Raw genomic sequence first — 25,487 nt, 5'->3', positions numbered from 1 at the left:
CTTCTTAAAAAGAGCAAAACCTCCTTCTGACACTCAGCAAAAACTGGTAACAGACAATTGCTAACTGATTCTTCAGCAAAGAGAAACAACTTTTTGCAGTCTCATGTGCACATTAAGGTATTCATAGAATCACAGAATGTCCTGAGTTAGAAGGGATCCACAAGGATCATCGAGTCCAACTCCTGTCCCTGCATATGACAACCCCACAGTTCACACCTCTGTCTGAGGGTGTTGTCCAGTCTCTTCTTGAACACTGTCAGGCTTGGGGCCGTGACACCTCCCTGGGGAGCCTGTTCCAGTGCTCCACCACCCTCTGGGTGAAGAACCTTTTCCTAATGTCCAACCTAAACCTCCCCTGGCACATCTTCCTGCCGTTCCCTCGGGTTCTGTCACTGGTCACCAGAGAGAAGAGACCAGAGCCTGCCCCTCCTCCTCCCCTTGTGAGGAAGCTGTAGCCGCCATGACGTCTCCTCTTACTTTCCTCTTCTCCAAGCTGAACAAACCAAGTGACTTCAGCCGCTCCCCATACGGCTTCCTCTCCAAACCCTTCACCAACTTTGTGGCCCTCTTCTGGACATTCTCCAGTAGCTTTATATCTTTTTTATCCTGTGGCACCCAGAACTGCACCCAGTGCTCCAGGTGAGGCCGCACCAGCACAGAGCAGAGTGGGACAATCACCTCCCTGCCCGGCTGGCAATGCTGGGCTGGGTGCACCCAGGACACAGTTGCCCTCTTGGCTGCCAGGGACACTGTTGGCTCAAGTTCAACTTGCCGTCGACCAGAAACCCCAGATCCCTCTCCATGGAGCTGCTTTCCAGCATCTCATCCCTCAATCTGTATATTCAGCCAGGGTTGCCATGTCCCAGGTGCAAAATCTGGCACTTGCTCTTATTGAACTTCATGTGGTTGGTGATTGCCCAGTTCTCCAGCTTGTTCAGATCCCTCTGTTCAGATCCTCTCTGCCCTTAAGAGTGTCAACAGCGCTTCCCAATTATGTGTCATCAGCAAACTTACTAAGCCATCCCTCAAGTCCTGAGTCTAAGTCATTTATAAAGACATTGAAGCGTGCTGGGCCTGAGATGGATCCCTGCGGAACTCCACTAGTGACTGGCTGCCAGCCCGACATAACCCAATTTACTAGAGCCCTTTGAGCCCGGCCCATCAGCCAGTTGCTCACCCACTGCATTGTGTGTTTATCCAGCTGTATGCTGGACATCTTGTCCAGGAGGATACTGTGAGAGACTGTATCAAAGGCTTTACTGAAATCGAAAAAGATCATGTCAACAGGCTTCCCTTGGTCAACTAGGTGGGTAACCTTGTCACAGAATGAAATTAAGTTTGTTAAGCAAGACTTTCCCCTCATGAAACCGTGCTGGTTGGGACCAATGACTGCGTTGTCGTTCAGATGTTTTTCAATAACTCCCAGAACGATCTTCTCCATGATTTTGCCAGGCACAAAAGTGAGACTGACAGATCTGTAGTTGCCAGGATCATCCCTGTTGCCCTTCTTGTAGATTGGGACAATGTTTGCAGCTTCCTGTCATCCGGAACCTCTCCAGATTCCCAAGAGCATTGAAAAATCTCAGAGAGAAGTCTCGCTATGATGTCAGCCGGCTCTTTAAGCACCCTTGGATGAATCCCATCAGGACCCATCGACTTGTAAGGATGTACCTGGACTAGCAAATCCCGTGCAAGTTCCAGATTGATTGGGAGTTAATTGTTCTCGTAGCCACAGTTTTCTAACACGGGGTTATGGGGGCCCCCAAGTCCATCATCGGTGTTGAAGATTGAGGCGAAGAAAGCACTAAATGTCTTGGCTCTGTCTATGTCCCTGTTAATAAGGTGACCATGCTCACCAAATGATGGGCCAATGTTATTTCTAGTTTGCCTTTTGCCATTAATATATATTTTAAAAAGCCTTTTTTATTGCCACAGGAAAAACAGAGCTCTGACTAGAAAGGACAAAGCATGTAATCTGCTAAAGGGGATCAGTAACACGAGAACAGTCGTTCAGTCAGCACATTTATCTTCTCCAGGCTTTATTCAGGAAGGTTCAGCTTGTGCTGGTTACAAAACACAAACGGGAAAAATAATTTACATAAAAATAAGCATACAGCAACTACTCTTCCGTAAAACCTACATTCATAGCGGGTGAGGAAATTTCAAGTCCAAGCAAACTCCCTGGACACTCTGGCCCCAAAAGGCTGCACTTCTCAGCATCAGAAATTCCTGATTTTGAGCTTCCCTTCCGCTTGGTTTTGTACTTCTTTGAGGTGCCCAAGCGAGCCTTAGGTCCCAGTCTCACTCAATCCTCTTTGCAAATTAAAACGTCTTCTTGTTAGCAAGCACATAGATCTCCTTTTTATGTTACAGGAAGACCTAGATTCCCAGCTTTGATGCATATCATACCTTATATTAATATTTAATAAAAATTAGAAAGAAAAGTATCTGGATCTTTCTATAGGCAGCTGATTAGAACAGAGACAGAGCAGGGAAACAGTTATGCTGCCAATTTTGGCCTGAAACAGAGCTTTGGAAAATGAGATTGGCTACTGCTAGTGGAGGACAAGTCAGATGCACAGAAAGCATGTTCCACTGTGGTAAGATCAGCAGATCAAATTCTCCAGCACACTTCCTTCGGGTCTCCATTCCCAGTCTGGTTTGCCTTCTGGTTTTTTTCCCTTCCTATACGAGCAGCGACTCCACACCAGCTTCCCATCAAGTGAGGATCTAAAAATCAGGCCTTCTCCTTATCTCACATGAAGTCTTGTAACAGCATAGCTCTACTCATGTCAACAAATTCCTAGCATGCACTGCATACCATACAGACACATTTTTTTAAATTGTAAAACTTATTTCTCATCTTGTATGTTTAAATTTGCAGGATTTAAGAATTATGGATCCTACAGAAGGTAGAGCACAAAAAAAGAGCAGTCACATCTCTACCGAGCACATCACACACCTTGAACTACATTGTTACAATTGCTGCACAAAAGTGTTACACGCCTGAAAACACAACTCCTACTCTCTGTTATCTAAAGCATGGAAGGCGCAGTCCAGCCTATAGAATGAATCTGTCAGCATGGCACTGTACCTTGCAAGTCTCTGATAATCCGCTGCAGCTGGCTTTCGCCACCAGTTGCTGCCATCTTGAAAACCAAATGTACTCCCCTTCTGGGCTGTTAATCTTTTCATCCATCTAGATAAAAAGTGCAGAGTTCATATCCTTCATGACCATTGGGCTGTCAAAGATTATTCTTCTCTGTCACACCTGCAACTCTGTAAAAGTCAAAAATAAAGTAATTAGCATCTCAAATGAGCAGAAGAGAGGTGCTTTAGCATTTTAGATCCTGTTTAGTAATGAATTCACGTAAGACCAACTCTTTTCCAGGAACCTCCTTTACATTTCCTTCTAGATTTCACTTTCTATTTCAGTTATTTCTTCAGTTATGTCTTTCAAAACTACTGAGCAAACCTCAGAAAGCAATTTTCTCTGACTGGAGTTCCAACACAGTCTTACAGCCCAGCTCAGGCTGGCATTTCATGCAACTCATCTTGTGACCCTGAGGGAGGTTCTGATGACACAGGACTTCTCCTCTCAAAACCCTCTGCCAGATCTGGCTGCAGAGTAAAAAGATACAACGACTTTTCCATTTCAGAGAGACTTTCAAGACACAGACTAGGCATAGGCCAAAGAGTCAAAAAATGATGCATGTTTGATTCTCTGGCATTGAAGCATATTTTTAACTCATAAGAGTTACTAAAAGATTTAGTATTGGAGACTGGTTTCAGCATGAGAAATATCTCTCATCCTCTCCTCAGAACCCACTGTTCCCAACACATGTAAGAGGACACCACTTTATTTTAAGCTCTGTGACAGCATCCCTGGTTGCATAAATATACCTTGCGTTACCTCCTTCGCTTAGAACAATGACAAGAGAAAATCATAGGAAAGCTTTCCTTAATTAAAATTAATGAATTAAAATAAATTAAAAGCCTCAAACACTTTACTAAAACAACCATGCCTGGGGACGCAAACTTTTTAAAACTAATCTAGGAATGATCATTCAAAAGATACCACACAGAAACTGCATAGGGAATTTACTAAGCACCCTGTTCAAAGGTTGTTCAGAATTCTGCCCGCAAATTTTCCAGCAAGCACAACACCCAAAGTACTGAATCTTTAGAAAATTTGCCATTACACTTCTCTGCTTTTGTGATCATTCAAGCTTAAATACAATTAAATTAAGTTGTAATTAAAATCGTACAAACTTCTGAAATACAAATGTGATTAGGTTGTGATTATATCTCCTTCCTCTTTCTTTTTCTTTCACTCCCAAAATAACTAAATCGGTATGGCTGAACCAGGTGTATGAATTAATCAAATGGATCATCCTTCGACCATATGTATCCAGGTATTACTTGGAAATGGTCCTGATGTGATCCTGTATTCTTTTCTGTTTGAAAAGAAGCAAACCTTAACAAAGCCAGAGACACAAACGTGGTAAGTATTAAAAAAGGCTGAAATTCGGCTTCCTAGGGCATTTCCCTTAATACCTGCTAGTTTCCCCTTCCATATTTTGGTGGCAGCCGTTACATTATGATACAACTGCTGCATGGACCCTGTGCTGCCTGGGGAAGGGCCTTGGCCTGCAAAACCCCCACCCCAACTTGCGCTGTTTCAGGGAGGGAAAGCCAAGACAGCATAGACCAGCCAACCTTTTGTGGTGCCAAACATGATTTTTTTACCCTAGATCAACAACATTACATGCCCAAGATTCCTATCCTGATTCTACTGAGTGATCACATAAAGCACCACCACTTCCTGGCAACCTGCTGAGTTTAGGTACCAAAGAAAAAAAGCAAGAATAACAAACCCAGTGAGTCAACATTTCCTTTTCTGGGCACGCACGGTAATATCAGCCATATCTGTTCAGTTTGGCAACTGTTACAGAAAGGAGCATGGGTGAGAAGACCGTGCAATGTGGGCGATGGCAAGCCAAGATGTGTGGCTAAACCAAATGCTCTTCCTCACACAATGGGGGAAAAGCACAAGGGCCAACAAGAGGATCCTGCCTGTCCTTCCCAAAGGCCAGAAGGAGCTCCAATTCAAGGCTCCAGAGGCACAAAGACTAAGCAAGAGGCATGCCAGGACAACAGTGACCAGGCCAAACACAGGCATGTACAGAGAGCCTGGAAGAGATGGCAGTTCAGTCCTTATTTTGCAACAGCCAGTGGGGAGCAGGACATGGGGCATCCTGCAGCAGACAGGCGCAGCACAGGACCTTGTCAAGTGCTGGTTCCCAGCAGACTGCCCAAGCAGAGATTTACTGGGGGAGGATTAAAGAGGTTTAGACTTGGCCCAGCCCCACTGGCAATATGTAATTTAGTGTGTTTGCCCAGAAGTCACAGATAAATGATTACTGTGTGCACAACAGTTCAGCAGCACAGTGCAAGCAAAGGCAGCATGTTCCCAATGGGTTGATCCTGTTGTGCCAAGGCAGCACAAAATATACATCTCTATCTCTGCCAGGATCTCCCAGGCAGAGTGTGAGCCCTGAACAGAGACAACAACCCAGTTGGAGGCATGCAGCTGCACAGCCCACTCTTCTTCTTCATCTCCTCCCAATTACCCTTTTCCCCACTACAGGTAGCAAGGTCTCACAGCTTCCCCGCTCCTTGCATCAGCTCGCACCCATGAGACATGCATTTACTCGTTTCTTTTCCCAGAGACTAAGGGGATTTTTTGACCTGGACTATTGCACGAGGAGAATGTGTTGAAACTTTTTCTACCCGCCTTCTCCTCTGCAAAATGTGGAGAAAGGTAAGTCTCTCCTCTGTGGCCCTTCCAGAGGTGTTCTTAAAAAACACAGTGCGTCTCACAGAAAGGTGCAGAGCTCTCACTTCCTATGGCAAAGAAAGCCGACAACGTACCTTAACTGATTTCCCAGGGTTTCAAAATACGAAGAGCTTCTGTAAACACCTGATCTACTTCTTCCTGATCACAGAATATTTTTCCCAGGACTATTTCGAGCACAACCCTGTTCATCCAGCATTTCCTATCCTATTATGTATATCTGTAAATATCTGCTACGTGAGAACAGCATGATACATCTGTCAGGCACGAGTGACCTGCTTTGGGTCAGAAGCTTTTTAGGTGATGCATTGTTACCTCTTATATAATAGCATTTGACTAAGGCCAACAGCATTAACTTGCACAAAACTGCAGTGCTGCAATGAGATTGGTGAAGCCACACTAATGACCTGGCACAGAACATGGCAGAGGAGGCAAAACAGGGCATGACACCAGTCCCTCCTCGAGCTCTTGGGCCCTGCCTGCTGATGCCTGAAGGTGGCTGCTCCCTCTCCTGCCGGTATAAGTACTAGTGTGGGGGTGACAATCTTCTTTACAGAGGAGGATATCCTGGAGATTAAAGAAAGAAACAGAAAGGAAACAACCCACTGACAGGAACAGATTTACCTGAAGGCGAGTGACACACATACAAAACAGTAAACAAAATTCAATGACTGCAATTAAATTGGTTAGTGGGGTAGCTACAATGACCTGCTTTTAATCTGATTTCATTAAAATTCTCTTTGTGTTACTGTAAGCATGTCTGCAACTCCAGCAGCTACATTTCTGTAAACTCATTGGTCAATTTTGGCCGATCTTGACAGAAGGTAGAGGTCTTTGAAATATTACACTCCTCATGTGCAATCAGAACAGGAAACTGGGAGGAAGTCTACAAGCTGAGTGTCGCTTCATTGACAAAAAGCCTGCAGTGAGACCTCCACTATAGCCTGATAGCAGAGAATCCACTCCTCACTCAACTGCATTTTCAGTGAACACTATGCACAAAGCTCGCACTGCAAACTCAGTGTAATGCAGTTCAAAAGCAAACTGGATCTGCAAGACAAAATAATTAGAAACCAAGGTCCACTACTTTCTACTGCTTAGGGAAATATTTCATGTTAACATAACTACTCTGGCCTAGCTATTCCAAACAAGGGCACTTCATCACGTGGCCTCCACTAGTATCACAAGACTTAATTATTTGGTGCCTGCAATTCTGTACCTATTCTAACACTCTATATGAAACAAAACAGGGAAGTGAGGATGCTGAGCCAAATCCTACGTGCATGAGTCACAACAACTTTAACTGTGTTATAGCCTTGTGTAATGTGAATGTGATTTGTCCCATAAGAGCAGATACTGACTGATAACTGCAGGGCACATATTGGGAGAGTGTGTGGAAAAAACTATCTACCTGGTCATACAGTTGGTTACAAGATACACTGACAAAAGAATGCTGAATGCAAACCTCAAGGCAAAGATGAAGGAAGAACTGGGAAAAGGAAGTATCTACCGCTCAGAACTGTAACACCACTGTCTGGAAAAAGTACTTTGTACTTTGTTGTTGCAGGAAACATAGAGTCTAAATAGAATTTACTGCAGCTGTGCTGCTGGCTTTTCTCATTTTGTACCATGCAGGTACATAAAGCTGCATATCCATAAAGCTAAGGAACTGTTTGCTGGAAACAAGGCTCTGAGGTGAACTGCAAAAAAGACAGTGTGACTCTTCTCTAATGTACACACACATGCTTTTACTGGGCAATTCAACTCTTTGTGCATTAACACTGCATATAAATATATGTGATTGATAAAAATGCACACTGGACTACATTAAGTAGGATGATTAAAAACAAAAAGCAAGCACAGCCTGAATGTCAGCTAAGGTTTCCATTTGGAGTTTTGAATCTTGTTTCCATTCCAAGAAGTGAAATTTTCTTGCTAAATAATCTTCCTCCTTTGTTTTCTACAAAAACAAACCTTCACATTTCAATTACAAAAATATGGTTTGGGAGAAATATTGTTTTATTTCTCCTAGTACTTCAAACAGGAGACTACACTGCAAACCTATGCTGGATTTCCCACACACTTATACACACAAACCTTGTTTTTGAAGGGTTCGGGCATATAAACATTTAGTAATAAAAAGCATCTTGCAGAAAATAGGTGTCTAGAAAAATAAATTCACAGAATATCATATCATAGCAGAAGAGAGACTTCTTACAGCAAAGCCCTTTTGTGAGGATGCCCTTGTACTCTAGCGATATTTGCATTTTACAGCATAAGAACACAAACTAACGACATTCACAAAATACTGCTTGCACCCCTAACCTGACAGGAGAGACTGACACAAAAGAATCAGTAAAATTTTGCATAATCTTTTCCTTGTTCTATGGACAACTGGCCTGCATTCACCCTACTCCTTGTATTTGCAAACTGCTCTTAGAAAAAGGTCAAAACTAAGGAAGAGCTATAAGTATACCAGTGGCAGGATAACTCCAGGAGATATAGTTAATTTTTAACCCTGAGTGGGGAACACTGGCAACACGAACAATTTGTTTTACTGTTGCACCTACTCAATTGGACCCCCACTGCAAGGCCCAACTTAAACTCTTTTAAAACGTTACACTGAACTTTGCCAAAGACCAACGCATTAGACCAGGGATGCAGTTTCCTGACTTGTAGAATACATTGCTTTGTCTCTGGTATTTCTCACATAGTAACTGTTGAACAACATGAACTCAGATGACCACTTTCCGCAAACAACAACACAGGGATGAGCTTGTATGCATATCACAAAGACATCGCTGTGTCAGCCCTGTCTCATGACGAGACAAGTTGCCTGTTTGAGGAAGCAGTCACTTCACAAGGAGAACAGTGCTCTTCTGATAACAGGAATTGCACTAGTATCACTTTTAACAAACTCATCTGCCCTTTTTCCTTAGGACACGCCAGACCTCGCCCCATATCAGGAATGCTACACTGTGTTTACTAACATCTACAAGTTAACCTAACCATAACTCTCCCAGAGGCTTGCTTCTCCTCAGCTACTCCCATCCTATTTCACTCCTCCTGGGGAAAGGTCCCCCTCTCGCCTCGGTGCCCGTATAGCGAGTTGAAAAGACAGGTTTCATTCAAAAGTGAAAAGGTTTTTTCCCTGTTCACACTCTTATTCTACCTAGCCATTTTCCCCCCATCCCCAGGTACCCTCCCTGCCACAAGACCTGCTCTTCCTCTCTGTAACTCACCCAACTATTTAAACCTCTTACACATTTTTCAAGCCATGCACCTGATGCTCGGATGCTACTCTGAGGAGCACCATATAGATACCTACAGAAACAGAAACATTAGAGGACTTGCAGCTGAAAAGGATTGGTCATTCCTGACACTCAGCTCGCTCATTGTACAAGCTTAGAGTCTTCAAAGAGTCTCACATTTCCGTGGTCTCTGAGCCTTGTTAACTTCTTAGCACGTGCAGACTAAGGCATCTCAGCTACCTTTGAGACTTTGGAAGAGTTAAGAGTAACAACCATTACATCCTAACTCTGAACGGGGGTTTTCCTTAGAAGGATTTTTTACCTCTGTATCTACCGTTCCACACTATCCCTCCAAGCCAAGGTTTCAGAAGCACTTGAAAAGGCTGCCTCCAACTAATGGTTTTGGGAAGTTTGGCGGGTGGGTGTTGAGACTTGCCTATGTGTAGCATTCCATCTGTCCTCCATCCAGCCAACAGCAGCAGTAGCTCTCTAGGGCAACTCCTGACCTATATGTAGTTCTCAGTGAACCAGCAACAAGCAACACTGAAAATTACAGGTTTTGGCCACGCACACACAGACCAAATAGGAGGCAAGGAAAGCACATTAAGCAAGAAGCACGCTGAGACAACCCAAACTGACAGGCTGCCGAGTGAATCATGCTGCCCAGAGCCAACAGCAAAAATTATTGTTTTCTTTCCTCTGTAGCAGGAAGCACAGAGTATTTCCTCTCTCCCTCTTTTCTCATCGGTTTTCCAGTGAAGGTCACCATTTCTGGGGCAAGGGGAAATTTCAGCGTTACAGACCCCAAATGTTTAACAGCCTTGGGAAGAGAGGCCTGTATGAGACTGCCACGGCTGAGCTGGCCGGGAACAGCCAGCCTCACAGGTGACGCAGACTTGGCGTCAGCCCAGTTATTCGGGGACACCCTGATCCAGCCTGCTCACTTTCAAAACCTAAGCTGGCTCACAGCAGTAGCAAAGTAGCAAGACCTCTCCTGTGCCCATTTTCCTTCCCAGCAGTAAATTAAACATTATGGTGGACACACTCAGGGGTTAACTGTTTAAAAATGACTTTGCTGAGATCACTCTACTTCGAGCAACCACCTAATACTGCAACGGACAAAAGTATTAAAGCAAAGGGAAGAGTGTACAAGTCAAGGCCCTGTGCAGCAACAGTCTCCCAGAACTCTTCCAAGCACTGAGATTGAGACTGAGAAGGTTCTGCTCTTTCTACCAGTGTTACAAACTGTAGAGCCTTCCTCTAAATACATTTGGATGAAGTGTTTAAAATTACTACTATTATAGAATTTTTGGACACAAAAACAGCCACCACTCCCTGGACAAACTGGAATTACTACATGAAAATATGAACTAGACTAGATACAAAAAAAGCCTCCTTGCACTGGAAAAAACAGACAGAAATAGAAACATAGTAATATAAATAAATAAAAAGAATAATGTGTAACAATAAAAACACTCAGAGGTCTCACAGTTCCCTTCAGTTTAATAACCTCAGCAGCATCTAAAGATTACTAGAAAGGTTCGGTGTTTATTTGACAAAGAAGCAATTGTTAATTTTTAAATGTGATCAGCTAAGGAAAACAACCACCCAAGTTAAAAATAATTTTCAGCACTACTTTTCCTTGAGTTCACGAGATAAGTTCTGCAACTTTACACATACTTTTCTTCACATTTTGAATACTTTTCTCTCCCTAGTTGTTCCTTTAGGTCTGGAACCCCTACCAACCAAGTCTTAGTGGGCCCTGGCCCCCAGGACGTTAGGATGAATTCCTGTTGCTTTTATGTAACCCTCTAGCAGTGGAGAGAGGGACTGCAAACACAATACACCCTTTCACTGTTATCAGATGGTGTACATAAGAGGGTCCTTTATGCAAGAAAAGCAGGCTCCATAACTAAGTAACTGGCCCTTCAGAAGAAGTAGTGAAACTATGTTCAAATATATATACTACAACAAGAAGAGCAAAATCGACTATCACTTGTTTTCCACCACACTATTTTAGGTACAACTTTTTAATTGCAGTGCAGTTTTCTAAATGTGAATGTTTGGAAACACCGTTTGAAACATCTGGAACATTTTTTAAATTCAAGCACTCCCATGAGGATTATTGTAAGGCTTTAGGAAATTCCCTCGTATAGAATAATATCTGGAAAACATAAAACACACTACTGCAAGGCAGTTTATCTCCTCTGCTGCATGTCCTGCAACATCATATCAGAACCAAAAACAAGAAAAACACCAACAGAGAACAGGTCACTGTGTTGCTGACAAGACAGAGTCCATGTTTTACCCTGAAAGTTTAATCCCAGGCCGCCTCCATGGACGCATGAAGTCAGAGCTGGATAAAATCAAAGACCCACTTTCACTCTCCAGCATTAAAGAAGCACAGGCCTGGTACTCCTCCCTCTTTGTTTACACTTGAAAAGTAACTCGGTTTCAAGGATGAGATGAACTAGGAGAGTGCCACCTATAGCTAACTAACTCCATACACCAAGCAAATCTTTGCACTGGCAAAAATCTGCAGGGTGCAATGACCCGAGTGGTCAACTTGGGTGACAAAACGTAACGGCCCCGAGCTCCTAAACATGCAGCTGCAGCAGCAACGAATTCACCAGCCTCCAAAACACGGCACGGCCCCCCCGCAGCCCAACTCACCACCGCAGGACCTCTGCCCCAGGAGAATCCAGAGCCCAAAGGCAGCAGATGATGATTACACTAAAGGTTCGCTTTTATTTTTTTTTCCCTTGCTTGCTCTGGATTACCGGGATCAATGTAAACCGGAGGAGGGCCAGCTGCAAAGCCAGCATCTGCCCTGGAGACAGACCCAGCCGCCCCGCACACCAGCAAAACTCTCCCCGTCCGTCCGCCTGCCGGAGATTTGTCGACACAAGGGCAAGCGGGATTAGCGCCGTGGCAAATATTTGCCTGTCAGCACTTTGTAAGGGGTGAGGGCACGGACGCGGGCAGATATTTCGTTTCTAGCAGGGCCTCGTGTGACGCTGCTCCTCCAGCAGCTGCTGCGACCTACGGGGAGGACTCGGAGGGTCCGTTCGGGGGTGGATGACAGGGGAGAAAACAGAGGGCAGCGTTTATGCCGGCCTAAAATCATTGCTCACCAGGTGGAACAGATGACAGCTAAGGTGACTGGGCCTTGATGCCGGCCGCCTAGGCGCTGGCCTGGAGGGATCAGGAGCTGTGTCCTCTGGACCAGTGTTTAGGCGGACATTGGCCACCACCCAGGCTACCCACGGCCTGTGTGTGCGGGCCCAGTCACCCCGCCCCGGGCTGAGGCCGCCCTGCCGGGCCGGCGGTCACCCCGCCGCAGGGCCCAGCCGGGCTCCCCCCGACGCCGCCCGGCGCTGAGGGGCCGCGGCACAGCTCTGGCCCCCCTCCATCCCCACCGGGGCTCCTCCCCTCGGAGCCGAGCTCCGAGCGGCAACAAGTGGAAGCCGCCGAAGTTACTTCCCCTGCCTCCCTCCCTTCGCCAGCCGCCGCCTCTTCCCCACCGCCCTCCGCGCTCCCCCGGGGGGCTGCCAGGGGGAGTGACGCGCGTTACCTGCGCGGCCGCCGCCATGTCGCGGAGACGCGGCCTCGGGTGAGACTCCGGCGCCGATCGCCGCTCCCCGCCGACTACAGCTCCCGTGAGGCCGCTGGAGGTGCCTCCCCACCCCCGGGGCGGTGGCTGGCTGCGGCGCTACGGGCGCCCGGCCGGGCCCGGAGGCGGCGGGCACACAGAAACAGAATCACGGAGTCACAGGATGTTAGGGATTGGAAGGGACCTCGAAAGATCACTTAGTCCAATCCCCCTGCCAGAGCAGAACACCTACATGAAGTTACACAGGAATGTGTCCAGGCGGGTTTTAAATGTCTCCAGAGAAGGAGACTCCACAACCTCCCTGGGCAGCCTGTTCCAGTGCTCTGGCACCCTCACTGTGAAGAAGTTTCGTCTCATATTTAAGTGGAACCTCCTGTGTTCCAGTTCATACCCATCGCCCCTTGTCCTGTCACTGGTTGTCACTGAGAAGAGCCTGGCTCCATCCTCCTGACACTCACCCTTTACGTATTTATAAACCTCGGTGGGACGCGGAGGCCCCGGCTGAGCGGTGAGGGGCAGGGGGGAGGCTGGGGGAAAGCATCAGGATGAAAACAGGGAGTTTTGGAATGTCTTTGTGGGAAAAATTGCCACTTTCCCCTACAGCGGCAGTGTTGGGGTGGTTTCCTCTCAGGGGTGCGTGTTTCTGGTACCCTCAAGCAAAGTCTCCTGTCAAGAAGTGTAACTTTTTAATATGTACCAAATGTTCAGTATGTTTTGGTGTTTTTTTGGTTTTGGATTTTTTGTTGTTGTTGTTGGTTGGTTGGTTGGTTGGCTTTTTTTTTTTTTTTTGGTTTGGTTTGGGTTTTTTTAGGTTTGTGCCTCAGTTCATCAAGTTCTTTGCATGGACAACAGAAGTGAATCATAGAATCATTTCAGCTGGAAGAGACCCTCAGGATCATCAAGTCCAACCATAACCTAACTCTAGTACTAAACCATGTCCCTAAGAACCTCATCTAAATACCTTTTAAACACCTCTGGGGATGGTGACTCCACCACTTTTCTGGGCGGCTTGTTGCAGTGCATGACAACCCTTTCCAAGTGTGAAAGTCAAGCTAAATAAATCCAGTATGCAGCAGATTTCCCCTTTCTGTCCTCGTCAGTTGACAAAAGGAAAATCCTCTTCCACGACTGAAGGACGTAGGTAGGGAGGGATTAATAAAGGCCAAGTACAGTAAGGGACTGGGAGAAAGCGGGTGTGAAACTGGAACAAGGGTGCGCTTCCTAAGGCAGGGTGCCGGGAGTTAGTGGGGCACAGGGTCCCTAATACTCCCACACCATTTCCCAGCTGGAACCAGGATCCTGGTAGAAGCAAGCCACATTCACTCTTCAAATTTTAACCCTGCCATAAGGCATATGATACCCCAAAAGGACGTTTCTTTCAGAGCATCTGAAATAGACATTGTTTTTGTATTTGAAGTGTGCTTTGCTTTTTTCCACATTGCCTTGGTAAATAAATGATTTTAAATAAAACTTGTGACCAAGTGGTTTGTCATCAGTTCTTTCCACAATGCTTGTGACTACATTAGTGTCATAAACATCAGCTTAGGCATCTATAAGATCAAAGAATTCTATTTTCAAGACTCTGAGGAAATACATGTAGTACATAGTCATTGAGATGTCTCCATCATCCTCATTTTTTCATCCTCAACTCAAGGATGACTAAGTGACTTTAAGTTTTGGTGAATAATCTTCATCTAATGTATGGTTTTGCATAGCTCAAAAGCATTTTAATATCCTCAGAAGTACAGGCTATAGGGCTAAGCATGTCATGGGCACATGACTTGTGAAACATAATGGGATGTCACACATATTAATAGTTCAGAGGCAGCCGTCAGGCAGACTTCTTTTGGCATGCTTTGCTATGTCAGGCAGTACAGGACCAAGAGCATCTGCTGAAAACAAATGTTCATTTTCCATCGATCTGTAGACATCTGGGTGTCTTCCAAAAGTAACCTCAGGGTCATCAGTTGCAAATAATGACAAATCGAATCCCAGATAATTTCACTGCAATGGAGGGAGTTTTATATATTTTCAAAAAGTCTTTGTGCTGTTTTACTTCTCACTTAAAAACAATCAAGTAGAATGGATTGTTCCTCCTTTTAATTACATAGTGACAAGCTACTTTCAGAAATATTTAATTATCTACATTAATGATTGAATTATTGCCTGTTTATACAGACATCAATTTCTTCAGACAAAATCATGCTGTTTGCAGCTAGGTCTGTCCATGACCAGCACTTCCTTAGATTTTTCTATGTTTTTCATTTCTTAGCAACAAGAGAGGTTCAAGATTTTTGCTTTTTGGAAGCTGCCCTAGAAAAGGAAAATGCACTATCTGTTCCATTTGTGTTGTTTTTCTTAATTTTTATAATGATAAAATTTATTTATTAACTTCTTCAGAAACTATGATAAGCTGGATTGGAATTATTATTTTCTGTAGCCCGGGAGAGGCAATGCCAGTCATCCCAGCAAAAGGAAAGAATTTGCTGGGAAAAATCTTTTCACTAGTTGATGGAATGTTACCCTTGCGATCACAAATATATTCCACAGAGGTAGCTAATTCAAATAAACTAAAATTACTAAATTGCTACCTAACGTGTATTAAGGGTCATTAGAGGATCATGCTGTATTCTTTATTCCTCTGTTCCATATGGCTAAAATGTAGGCCAAGATAAATATTTAAGGGCTGAAACAAACTTCTGACATCAGAAGTTAAATCTATTGCTAGCTGCAGTTCTTTTTGAGTGATTCTGAAAATACAATTTGAATGTGTCTGGGTTTGGGGTTGGGTTGGTTTTTTTTTTTGCATTCTAGTGGCACTAGAAGCCACTTCTGTGCAAAGTTTGCAAATTGATGTAGAATCATTTAATTTGGATTGTCATGCATAAAAGTGCTCTATTTTTTTGTGGGAAGAGTTTCCTCCATTCAGACGAGTCAATTTACATTCACACTATCTAGCTCATTATACAGTAAAATTATACACTGTCATCAATCATCTCATGCTGACAACACCTTGGTGCCTCATTAACTAGAGCAGGTCTTTACTAAACCCTCTTAAATAACTGGGATCTATCAAAAACAAGCAAACAAAACAAACAAACAAACAAAAATGTCTCCTGTGGCAGTTAGATTCTGTGAATATTTCATAGGGATCTCTGCATACGTGTCCATAGGATGAGTTCTTTCCATCTGTCTGACATTATTGTCAAATGCGCTACATATTTTCTTTTAATACTTTAAAGAGTTAATTGATATTATATAATAACTGGGGAGGGTTTTGCTTCCACTAGGCACTTGAAGTATGTTATGAGAGCAGCAAACTCCCAGTTTTCCTGGTCACCCTCAGGGGATTAACATACCATTGTAGCTCGACTGAACAACAGACTGCTGTTCATCATCAGAGACTTTCTGTGGCTGCAGGGAGAAAGCTTTGGAAGCACTTTTTGCATCTGTTTGCAATCTGTTTTGAATAGGTAGACAAATAATTGCCAGTAGGTATAAATCTGGTAGCAGGCCACGTAAAAAGAACCAACAAAGCTCTGGAAAACCTCTAGAAGCAAATATGGTATTTTAGACAAGGTGGCTGAGAGGCTTGGAAGAATGATGTGCTAATATCAGGTCAGCTTCGGAGACTGACTCCCACCTGAGCACATCGGGGTGAGGAGTTGCCACTGCTCAGAACTGGCTGCATTTCACTCCTGTGTGGACAAAGTAGGCACCAAGATTTTGAGCTGGTTCAGTGCTGGTTCATCTGAACCAGCAATGCTATGGGAGAGCCAGGACGCAGACTCTGGACTCTATGGTTTAAATGAACCAGAGTCTTTTGTATCCATATAGATGTATGGCACGTGCATAAAGAGCATACTGAGGCTCTGGAGATTGAGAGCTGGTTAAGAAACAGAACTTGACCTTGGAAAGCAGCATTGTTTGGAGGAATGAAACAAACTAAAAAGTATTTCTGATTTGGTATCTCAGTAGTTCCTGAATATGGAGAGAATACTCCACTACCTGCACTTTTTCCTGTCATTCTCGGTTGCTTGCTTCACTCCAGCCAGGATCTTCAGTCCTACACTGCTCTTCTGATTTAAAACTGAAGCTACATATATATTGAACATTTACAAAGCCTAAAACTTCGATCCGAAATTTCCCATGATCTGTCAGAAGGGGCTATCTTCCTTTCAAACTTCTCCCTTGCTAGTGGTACATCTTGAACCTTTGTAATAAAACATACTGGTCCTGTATGCGGCACAGATTTCTGGTTTACATCTCCATGAATTAATCTTTCCAGGAACTATATTCCTTGCCATTTCCATATCTACAAGCAGAAGCAAAACAAGACCTTTTTAAGTAACACCATTTTTTTAACAGGCATAATTTCAACTAGAGATCGCTTCCATGGCATATTCATTGCACAGGTCAGTGAAGGCTTTGGACATCAAAACCTAACTTCTCAGTTTTGAGTTTTGTGTTCAGTTGTCTTAAAGGACTGTTCTTCGTGCTGAATTCTGCTCTAAAACAATCTTTTGGCAATGTTTACTTGGTTTAATGTTGCTCTGGCAGGAAATCAGAAAAATCGTAGAGTAGTTTAGATTTGAAGGGGCCTCTGGAGGTCTCTACTCCAAACCCCTGCTCAAAGCAGGTCTAATCAGATGAGGTTGCTCAAGGTCCAGTCAGCTCTTGAACCACCTCTCTGAATCCCTGTCCTAGTATTTGACGACTTCTGTAAAAACCAAATATTTATGCCTAATTGGAATATCTTATGTTCCAGCCTGTGTCCATTGCTTCTCATCCCACTGCTGTGCACCTCTGAGAAGAATCTGTCTCCATCTTCTCTGTATCTTCCACTCAGGTGGTTGCAGATACAGTCTGCTCTCCCCTGAGCCTTTTCTTCTTAAGGCCAAATGAATCCAGTTCCCTCAGCCTCTCCCGATCCATCATGTTCTCCAACCCTTGACTGGCTAGAAGGCCTCCCTCCAGTATGTCCATGACTTCTGTACACTGAGGAGCTCAAAACTGGACACCTCTACTGCAGATGCAGCCTCACAAGTGCCAAACAGAGGGGAAGGATCACTTCTCTGGACCTGCCAGCTACACTCGTGCTAATACAGCCCAGGATGTGGTTGGCCTCCTTTGCCGTGAGTGTGCTTTCTGGCTTATGTTCAAGACTCCCAGAACCTTCTCTGCAGACCTCCTTCGCAGACAGCTGCCCCCCAACTTCCCCTCCCCAGCCTGTATAGTTATTCCATCCCAGATGCAAGGTTTTGCAATAAAGTAAGAAATGACCGATCATCATGTTTGCAAACCCAAGACAGTTTTCTGTGTGGCTAACCTTACTGGGTTCTCAAATCTTTCACCACTACAACATTCTTGTACATGAAAAAGGTGAGACGCAGAGGAAGACTGCTAGTGGCAGTCCCTTCCCATGGGGGATTGCTGTGAGATGTCTTTGGTGTTCTTCATATTTTTAGATGTGGATTCCTTATGTCAGTAGGTGGACTTGAGGCTCACTTTCAATATTCAGTATGCTTAGGAGTGAGTTCATCTCAAGAACAGCTCTATAAGTGAAGTACTGTTGTGTTTGTTCCTCTTTTATGACGATATCCAACTGGTCTTCATAGGTCATCTTTACTGGTACTTCTTACTGTCTGTTCTCGTTTTGACTGCAGCTAACTCTTGCATTATTTTCCTTTCTAATTTTTGTGCTTGCTTTAGTATTGCTTCCTGAAGAACACATAGGCATCTGATCAGCGCAGGAAATATCAGTCAGACTTCTCTCCATTTAACACAGGGCCTTCCTGTTTAACGACTGGATAAGTAAGAGCATTTCAAACTGCTAAGTATCTGTTTATTATTTTAATAGCACTGGTGGTGCTTTCAAAATATGGAGTCATAGATGGAGGTATCTTGTTTCCCAGTCGAAACACTCCTGGCAGTAAGCAGTGTATGCTATGCTTTGTCCAGTGCCCTGCACCCATTTATGAATCTAGAGTCCAACTTTGATTATGACCAGAAGCAAAATTATCATTGATTTTAGTAGGAACAGGGTGCTTTCTTAAATGTATGGATTTTAAGTTTGCTGGTTTTATTTAAGATAGTTTGCATTAGTGGTAGAAAGGATTAATGTACTTACCTGCCGTATCCCTTACCAGTGAGGATTTTCCATGCTGGCAGATCATTGACTGATACAGGTTCCTATGGCTGCACAGAAGGTGGGAGCTCTGACAGGCTATGACAGCAATGCTCAATTTTGTGTTGAACTGCTGAAAAGACAAGGTAGAGAGGGGGGCCCAATCCAGCTAAGTGCTTGCAGGAGGAGCTGATTGTTCTCCCATTCCCAGTGGGTGGAAATTAATATACATTTAATTAGAGCAGCAAGAGCATGTCCATGTAACTGTAACTTGCAATCAGGGTTAAAGGTGCCATCTTGCATAAAGGCACCCCTGGCACTGTACAACAGTTGTAATACTGCAACCACTCAATTTGACACCGCTCCCTTCCCCCAAATAGATTGTGGTTTCCAAAAGCAATTAATTTCTCCTTTTTCACTTCATAAACTTTTTCTTTCAGTTCTGCATTTGCTCAGACCACATAAAAGTTGATTGATCGAGTGAAATTAAAGATTCGAGGTCCCCTGAGCATTATGTTTCACCCAGAGCAGTCCATGTTTTCCAAGCATCTAGAGCTCCCAGAAGGAACGAGATGCACAGGCTGTCCATCCCCAGACCTACACTGGGTGTATTCTGTGGCTTTAGCAATATGGATATTTAATAACATGTGTATATGCAAAGATGGAAGCTACACCAACGTATTTCCTCTTGACAGTGGATATAGCTCCAAGTGCCTTACAGGTCTCTGTGCCTAGTGGCAGAGTTTGGAGGGATGTGTACTATGCATGGCAGAGGAGAATTGCTTTGGGACTACTTATGTAGACTGGACATACAGTTGTCTGTGGGATTGGACAGAGTGCATGTGATGGTGCTGAGGGAATTTCCCAATATCATTGCAAGGTGCAGTCTATTGCCTCTAAAGGCCATGGTGATCAGGATAGGTCCATGATGATTTGAAAAAGGTGAAGATCATGCACATTTTCAAAAAGGGCAAGAAGGACAATCCAGGGAACTATAGACTGGTCAGTCTCACCCCTGTGCCCTGGAAGATGGTGGAGCAAATCCTCCTGGAAGCCATTGCCAGACAGATGCAGAAAAAAATGTTTGGAAAGAGCCAGCACAGATTTATCAAGAAAAAATAGGACATGACCATCTTGACTGTCTTCTACAATGAGATGACTGGCTCTGTGGATGAGGGGAAACTTGTGCATGTCATTTACCTTGACTTCTGCAGACTTTTGTCAAAGTCCCCCACAGCATTCCTGTAGCCAGACTGGGGAGATACAGACTGAATGGGTGGACTACAAAGTTGATGAAAAACTGAATGGACCATCAGGCTCAAAGGGCAGTGGTCAATGGTTAGAAGTCTTAATGAGTTGCATGGTGCAACTCATGAGTGGCATGCTTTGGAGGTCAGTACTGAGGCTGATACTGTTTAACATGGTCATTAACAGGCTGGATGATGGGACAGGGTGCACCTTCAGCAAGTTCATGGATGACACCAAAGAAGAGGGAGCAGCTGATACACACTGCGTTGTAGGGCTGCCATGCAAGGAGATGTCATCAAGCTTGAAGAATGAGCTGACAGGAGCCTTGGAAGTTCAAAAATGGAAAATACAAAGTCTTGCATCTGGGATGGTCTAACCTCCTGCAAGAGCATGGGCTAAGGGCCACCTGGCTAGTGATCAACTTTGCTAGAAATATCTGCAGGTTCAAGTGGACAGCAAGTTGAATACAACCTATTCATGTGCACTTGCAGCAGCGATGACTGTGTATGGGCCTGTGTTGCCATCAGGTTGAGGGTGACCTTTATTCCCCTCGACCTGATGTTCATGTGGTCACATCTGCAGTTACATATCCAGTTTTAGGTCTCCCAATACAGGAGAGAGATTGGCTGACTGAAGTGAGCCTGGTAGAGGACCACCAAGATGGTCAGAGAGTTGGAGCACATGGCATATGAGGAGACTAGACTGTCTGCAGTTTGTTTAGCCTCAGGAAAAAATAAGGCTTAGGGGAGACCTGATGGCTCTTTTCGATTATGTAATGCAAAGACATAGAGAAGGCAAGGAAGAGGTAACATGACCAGGTTGCAGCAAAAGAAATTTTGTTCATGTAGAGGGAGAAAAGTCCACCATGAGAGTTGTTAAGTATTGGAACAGGAATCCAGAGGCATTATGCATTCTCTGTTCTTGAAGATTTTCAGAGTTTGACTAAACAAGGCCCTGAGCAACCTTGTCTAACTGGGAAAATAGAACTGCTGTGAGCAGGGTGGAGGAGTGGCCAACCTCCAGAAGTCTCCTCCAAGCCAATCCAAGCTAAATTAATCTATGAAAACTCACAAATACTTCTTCAGTTGAAAATACCTTAACTTTAATAGGTGGTTATCAAAGGCAGAGAACAATAGTCACAGCATAGTATTACACTGAATTTCTGAATGTTTATTAGTACCACTTCATTATATCAGGAGGGGAAGTTTCCACATGCTGAGTTACTTTGGTTATGGTAGGCAGCAGCACAGTGGGTAATATTAAGCTTTCCCTTTACATGCTCAGATATACTGTAACAAAACCTGCTCAAGCTACAAACAGATTTAAATAACTTGCTAAAAACTTGGCAGAGTAGGATCATTTCAATCTCTTGTGCTTCTGTTACACTTCTTGACTTTTTCAAAATAAATGTAAAATGTATTGACAGTAAAGATTTCAGGGTAGTGTAGCTCTAGGACAATGAGCTGAATGACAGTTTGTTGAAATGATGTAGGTTCGTGGAAGCTTCTTTTACTCATCATCACAGACTTTTTCTCTTGTAGAGCTTTGCTGGTGCCTGTGAAGTGGTCCTGACTTACCAGAACAGAAGAAGAATTTGGACTCATTTGTCCTTCAGTAGGTTGTCTCTTCATAATTGAAGGTATTGAGTCCCCAGTCCAAACTCTCTTGAAGTGTATAGAAGCAACCACATTCATTTCAAATGACTCTTATGAGGACACAAAAGGCAAAAGCTGAGTTCCACAACAACCAGACAAATGACAACTTCCACCTTTCCATGGTTTGTCTGAATGCAAGTGAGTTCCCTGTGGGATTAATAAGTAGCCTTTTAATATTTTTTAAATTTCAGCCAATAACTGTAGTAGTGGGATACCAGGACTGACTTGTTCAGGAAGGTGTGTCTGAAGATAAGCACAAGATATGATCACTTCATTCTGGCAGCTAAACTGAAGCGCAAACCACAAACTGTGGGCAAGCCCTAGAAGGACTATTTGGATATGTGTCATATATGTTTGACCCATTCTTATGCTTTTCCCTAGGTATTCTTGCTTCTGAATATGATCAGAAGTAGGATATTGAACTATGGGCATGTCTGAGTTTCTGCTTTTTATAAACTATACAGCACCTGAGAAGAATATGTTGTCTGCTCCAGATGATCTTTAGAGATCAAATGAAATAGTACGGAAACAACAGAGAGATATTTTAAGATGACTGCCCAAGAAGTCAAACTGTTGCTTAGAACCATTGCCAAACCACAGCTTGATGCCACTGCAAAGCTACCTTGGCTTTCTATACAAATGATAGGAAATGAAATATTCTGGTTCCCAGAGGCTTTGTCATTCAGCTACACAAGAGTATGCACTACATGTTACACTGCCTGAGGTTAAAAAAGTAAAACCCAACACTGAGCTATCATGAAGAACATCCATTTCTGTGAGGAAAAAAAGCCACAGGATTTGATTGGTGTAATCAGAATGTGAATGGTTTTGTTGCAAAAATGTGTGCTGTTGAATCGAATTCCCTCAACTCGCTTTTAGTTGGGAAACCAAGTTTTAGTGGACATGTAAAAACGTTCCTGCACTTAACACAACTAGCCCCCTTAGCAACATTTCCAAAGCTAGGTTCATGCAAATATTTGCACTTTTCTTCCCACCTGCCCATACAGATGAGATGCATGCATGAAACAAAAGACTTGCATGTGGCCAGGCAGCTGGTTAGACCAGATGCTCACACACCTCAGAGATATGAGCATATCTGGTATTTACACAGAAGTGAAGCACATCAAAACAAACACATGGCTGGCTTTGATGATTAGGTTTTAAGCAGAGCTTTAAACATCTTTGTGAAGCAGTTTTTAAAAAGTTTTGAAGCAGCAAGTATCCAAGTATAAAGGCTAAAACCTGCCTAAGGGAAAAAATAAAAAAAGGCCAAACATTAATTTTACAAATAAAACAAGCTATTTCAATCTCGCTATTAATAAAGCCATTTGTTCTTGCACTATAACCTTTTAAAAAAGTTTAATTCATCACAGCACCATGGCAAAGGCAGAAAAAGAGGGAGAGAGCATTTAGAGGCGAACATGCTCCTGCACTGCTCAGGAGATGGGGCTGCCCATCCCTTGCAACACCTGAAGGGACACCCAGGGCTTGGAAGGTACCTGCAGCAGGAGCAGTAACAGGAGGAAAACTAATATCCTAGATAAGTATCTTCTTAACAGCTTGTGTTCCTTCTAGGGCTCTCCTGAACTTTCCACTTTGGGCCCAAAAGACTACCTTTACACTAAGCTAGTTTTATATATATTTACCTACCAACAGTTAAAAGAACACTTGCACTGACAACTTCAAACACTCTGAGGTCTTCTAGCTATTGTCAATCCAGTAAATCCTGAGAGCCCCAAAAAGAGACAATACAGTGAGTTCAGTACTGGTAAACACTGTAAAGCAATAAAAGCTACAGAAATACATGTGTCTATTGCTCTATACAATCCAAGTATTTTAAGTCAGGCAAGAAAGCAACATGCCACACCATGTATGTTAAAATCTGATGTTTTAGCTCCCAATGGAAAAAGAAAACCTCTTGTTGTTTTTAAAAAAGAAATTATAAATGAGAGAAAATTCATCTCACTGTGCAAAAAATCATAAAGATAAAACTTACAGGCCAATGAAGTAATTTCTCAGCATTCTCAATTCTCCATTCCACTGCACGTACTTTTTTTTTTTTATTACTTTCCATACACAGCATGTTTACAAAGACTAAATTTGCCTGTCTTTCTCGGGCAAGTGCATCTGAGAATTAGAGATTATCCATGGTTTTTAAAATCTGAAAGTTCATCACAGATCAGTGCTAGTAGTTAGGTCTCGCTTCAGTAGACGGATGCATCTTCATAGTGGAATTTGTCTTGAGAGCAGATCCTGGGGCTGGTGACTTGACTGTTCCCACAGGGTAAACACTGACTGCATAAATGTAACAAATGCCTCTTGAACTTGACTCCGACAAATACATAGAGCACAGGATTGAGGCAGCAGTGGGAGAAAGCAATTTTACGGCTGATGTGAAAGGCAAGGTTGGAGTCTTTTTGATACTGACAGGTAGGTGGTGGAAAAGTAATCAGGAAGCTGAGGATGTTGTAAGGTGCCCAGCTCAGGAAAAAAGCCACCACAATAATAAGGATGAGTTTCACAGTTCTGTGCTTTCTCCGAGATCTTGCTCTGAGTAGGATTATCAGTATCTTGAAGTAACAGAATACAATAACTCCAAAGGAAAACAAGAAGAGTACATTTCTCTGATAAATGTCCACCTTTTTCCATTTCCAGTCAGCATAATCGCAGGTCTTGCTGCCTTCCAAGGTTTCTTGCACTGTGGTGTGAATAATCTCAGGAACCACAACTAATATGCTAATAGTCCATACAACCAAGCTCACCAGAAAACCACAACACTGCGTCTGGGATCTCAAAGTTGAGAGGGGGTTCACTACAGCCAAGTACCGCAGAATAGTCATGAGAGTCAGAAAGAAAACGCCGCTGTAGTAGCCAATGGAGAAGACCGTATTTGCTGCTTTGCAGAGGAACTCACCAAAAATCCACCCAAAGGACTGGTCCACTGCCCAGAAAGGCAGCATGCAGGAGAAGACTAAATCAGAGACACATAGATTCAGGATGAAGACGTTCGTTAAAGATGTCAGGTTTTCATATTTGAATAGGATGCATAACACTAGAGTGTTTCCTAGCAGGCTGAGCAAAAATGCCAGAGTGTAGATGACAGTAGTGAGATGAGTGTAAAACAGAAAATAGCTGCCCATTTCGCAGACGTTGCTTTCATTGACAGGATATTCATATGAGTAGTTCTCATCCAAATCGGGTACATGAGGCTTGTCATCCATTTCTTTCTGCAAACCTTGTGCTGTTCTCCAGCAGCTACTTCTAAGAACAGCGATAATCAAACCAAAATTTTGGTGAAAATCAACTCAATAACTAAACTCCTGCTGTGGACACTTCTGTTTTAAGAGACAAAAAGAAGCAGTGAAACTACCTTATTTGTCCTGGTTTGGGGAGAGAAAGGAGTAATTTCCTCTTATGACTAGAGCATGAACAGGTGGAAACTAAAGATTTACCCTCAAAGCAACGTCAAGATGTTAAATACGAAGACGTTTCTAAACCAATATGGTTGGTGACAACTGCTACTGTTTGAAGGCTAAGGGTGCATTGTTTTCTAACTTGAGTATTCCAGGTGGCAAGACTTTCAAATCTGCTACTATGTTTTGGGTTTTCTGGAATTATATCAAATTCCTAAACACTTCACCATATGTATGATTCTTTGTCACTGAGGTTCAGCACTGCAGAAACTTAAAAAGCTGAGCAGTACCAGTATTAACCAGTGTAAGCATCAAGAATGTGA

General features: G+C 43.5%; 2 protein-coding genes across 7 annotated transcripts in view; both read right to left on the bottom strand.

The window, feature by feature from the left end:
• FYCO1 (FYVE and coiled-coil domain autophagy adaptor 1) overlaps window positions 1–12,797 on the bottom strand; it is a 51,100-nt gene extending 38,303 nt beyond the window's left edge. The window contains exons 1-2 of one of the 6 annotated variants that reach the window (XM_065628129.1): window positions 12,683–12,797; window positions 3,095–3,279 (exon numbers count right to left, since the gene is read on the bottom strand). In XM_065628129.1, the coding sequence (XP_065484201.1) occupies window positions 3,095–3,149 (55 nt within the window). In that variant the 5' untranslated portion in view covers window positions 3,150–3,279; window positions 12,683–12,797. Of the gene's footprint in view, window positions 1–3,094; window positions 3,280–3,475; window positions 3,612–5,934; window positions 5,984–11,781; window positions 11,980–12,242; window positions 12,494–12,682 lie in introns of those variants that run through there. The other 5 variants (XM_065628134.1, XM_065628132.1, XM_065628131.1 and 2 more) reach the window with 5 other exon arrangements.
• An 11,158-nt stretch (window positions 12,798–23,955) lies between these two features.
• On the bottom strand, window positions 23,956–24,972 carry XCR1 (X-C motif chemokine receptor 1). The gene has a single exon (XM_065630124.1). The coding sequence runs from the start codon at window positions 24,970–24,972 to the stop codon at window positions 23,956–23,958; it is 1,017 nt and encodes a 338-aa protein (XP_065486196.1).
• Window positions 24,973–25,487: the final 515 nt, after the last annotated feature.

Source organism: Caloenas nicobarica, chromosome 2 (genome assembly GCF_036013445.1).
Source record: "Caloenas nicobarica isolate bCalNic1 chromosome 2, bCalNic1.hap1, whole genome shotgun sequence".
NCBI lineage: Eukaryota > Metazoa > Chordata > Aves > Columbiformes > Columbidae > Caloenas > Caloenas nicobarica.
The sequence above is the reverse complement of the archived record's forward strand: the minus strand, read 5'-3'. Positions and strand labels throughout refer to the sequence as shown.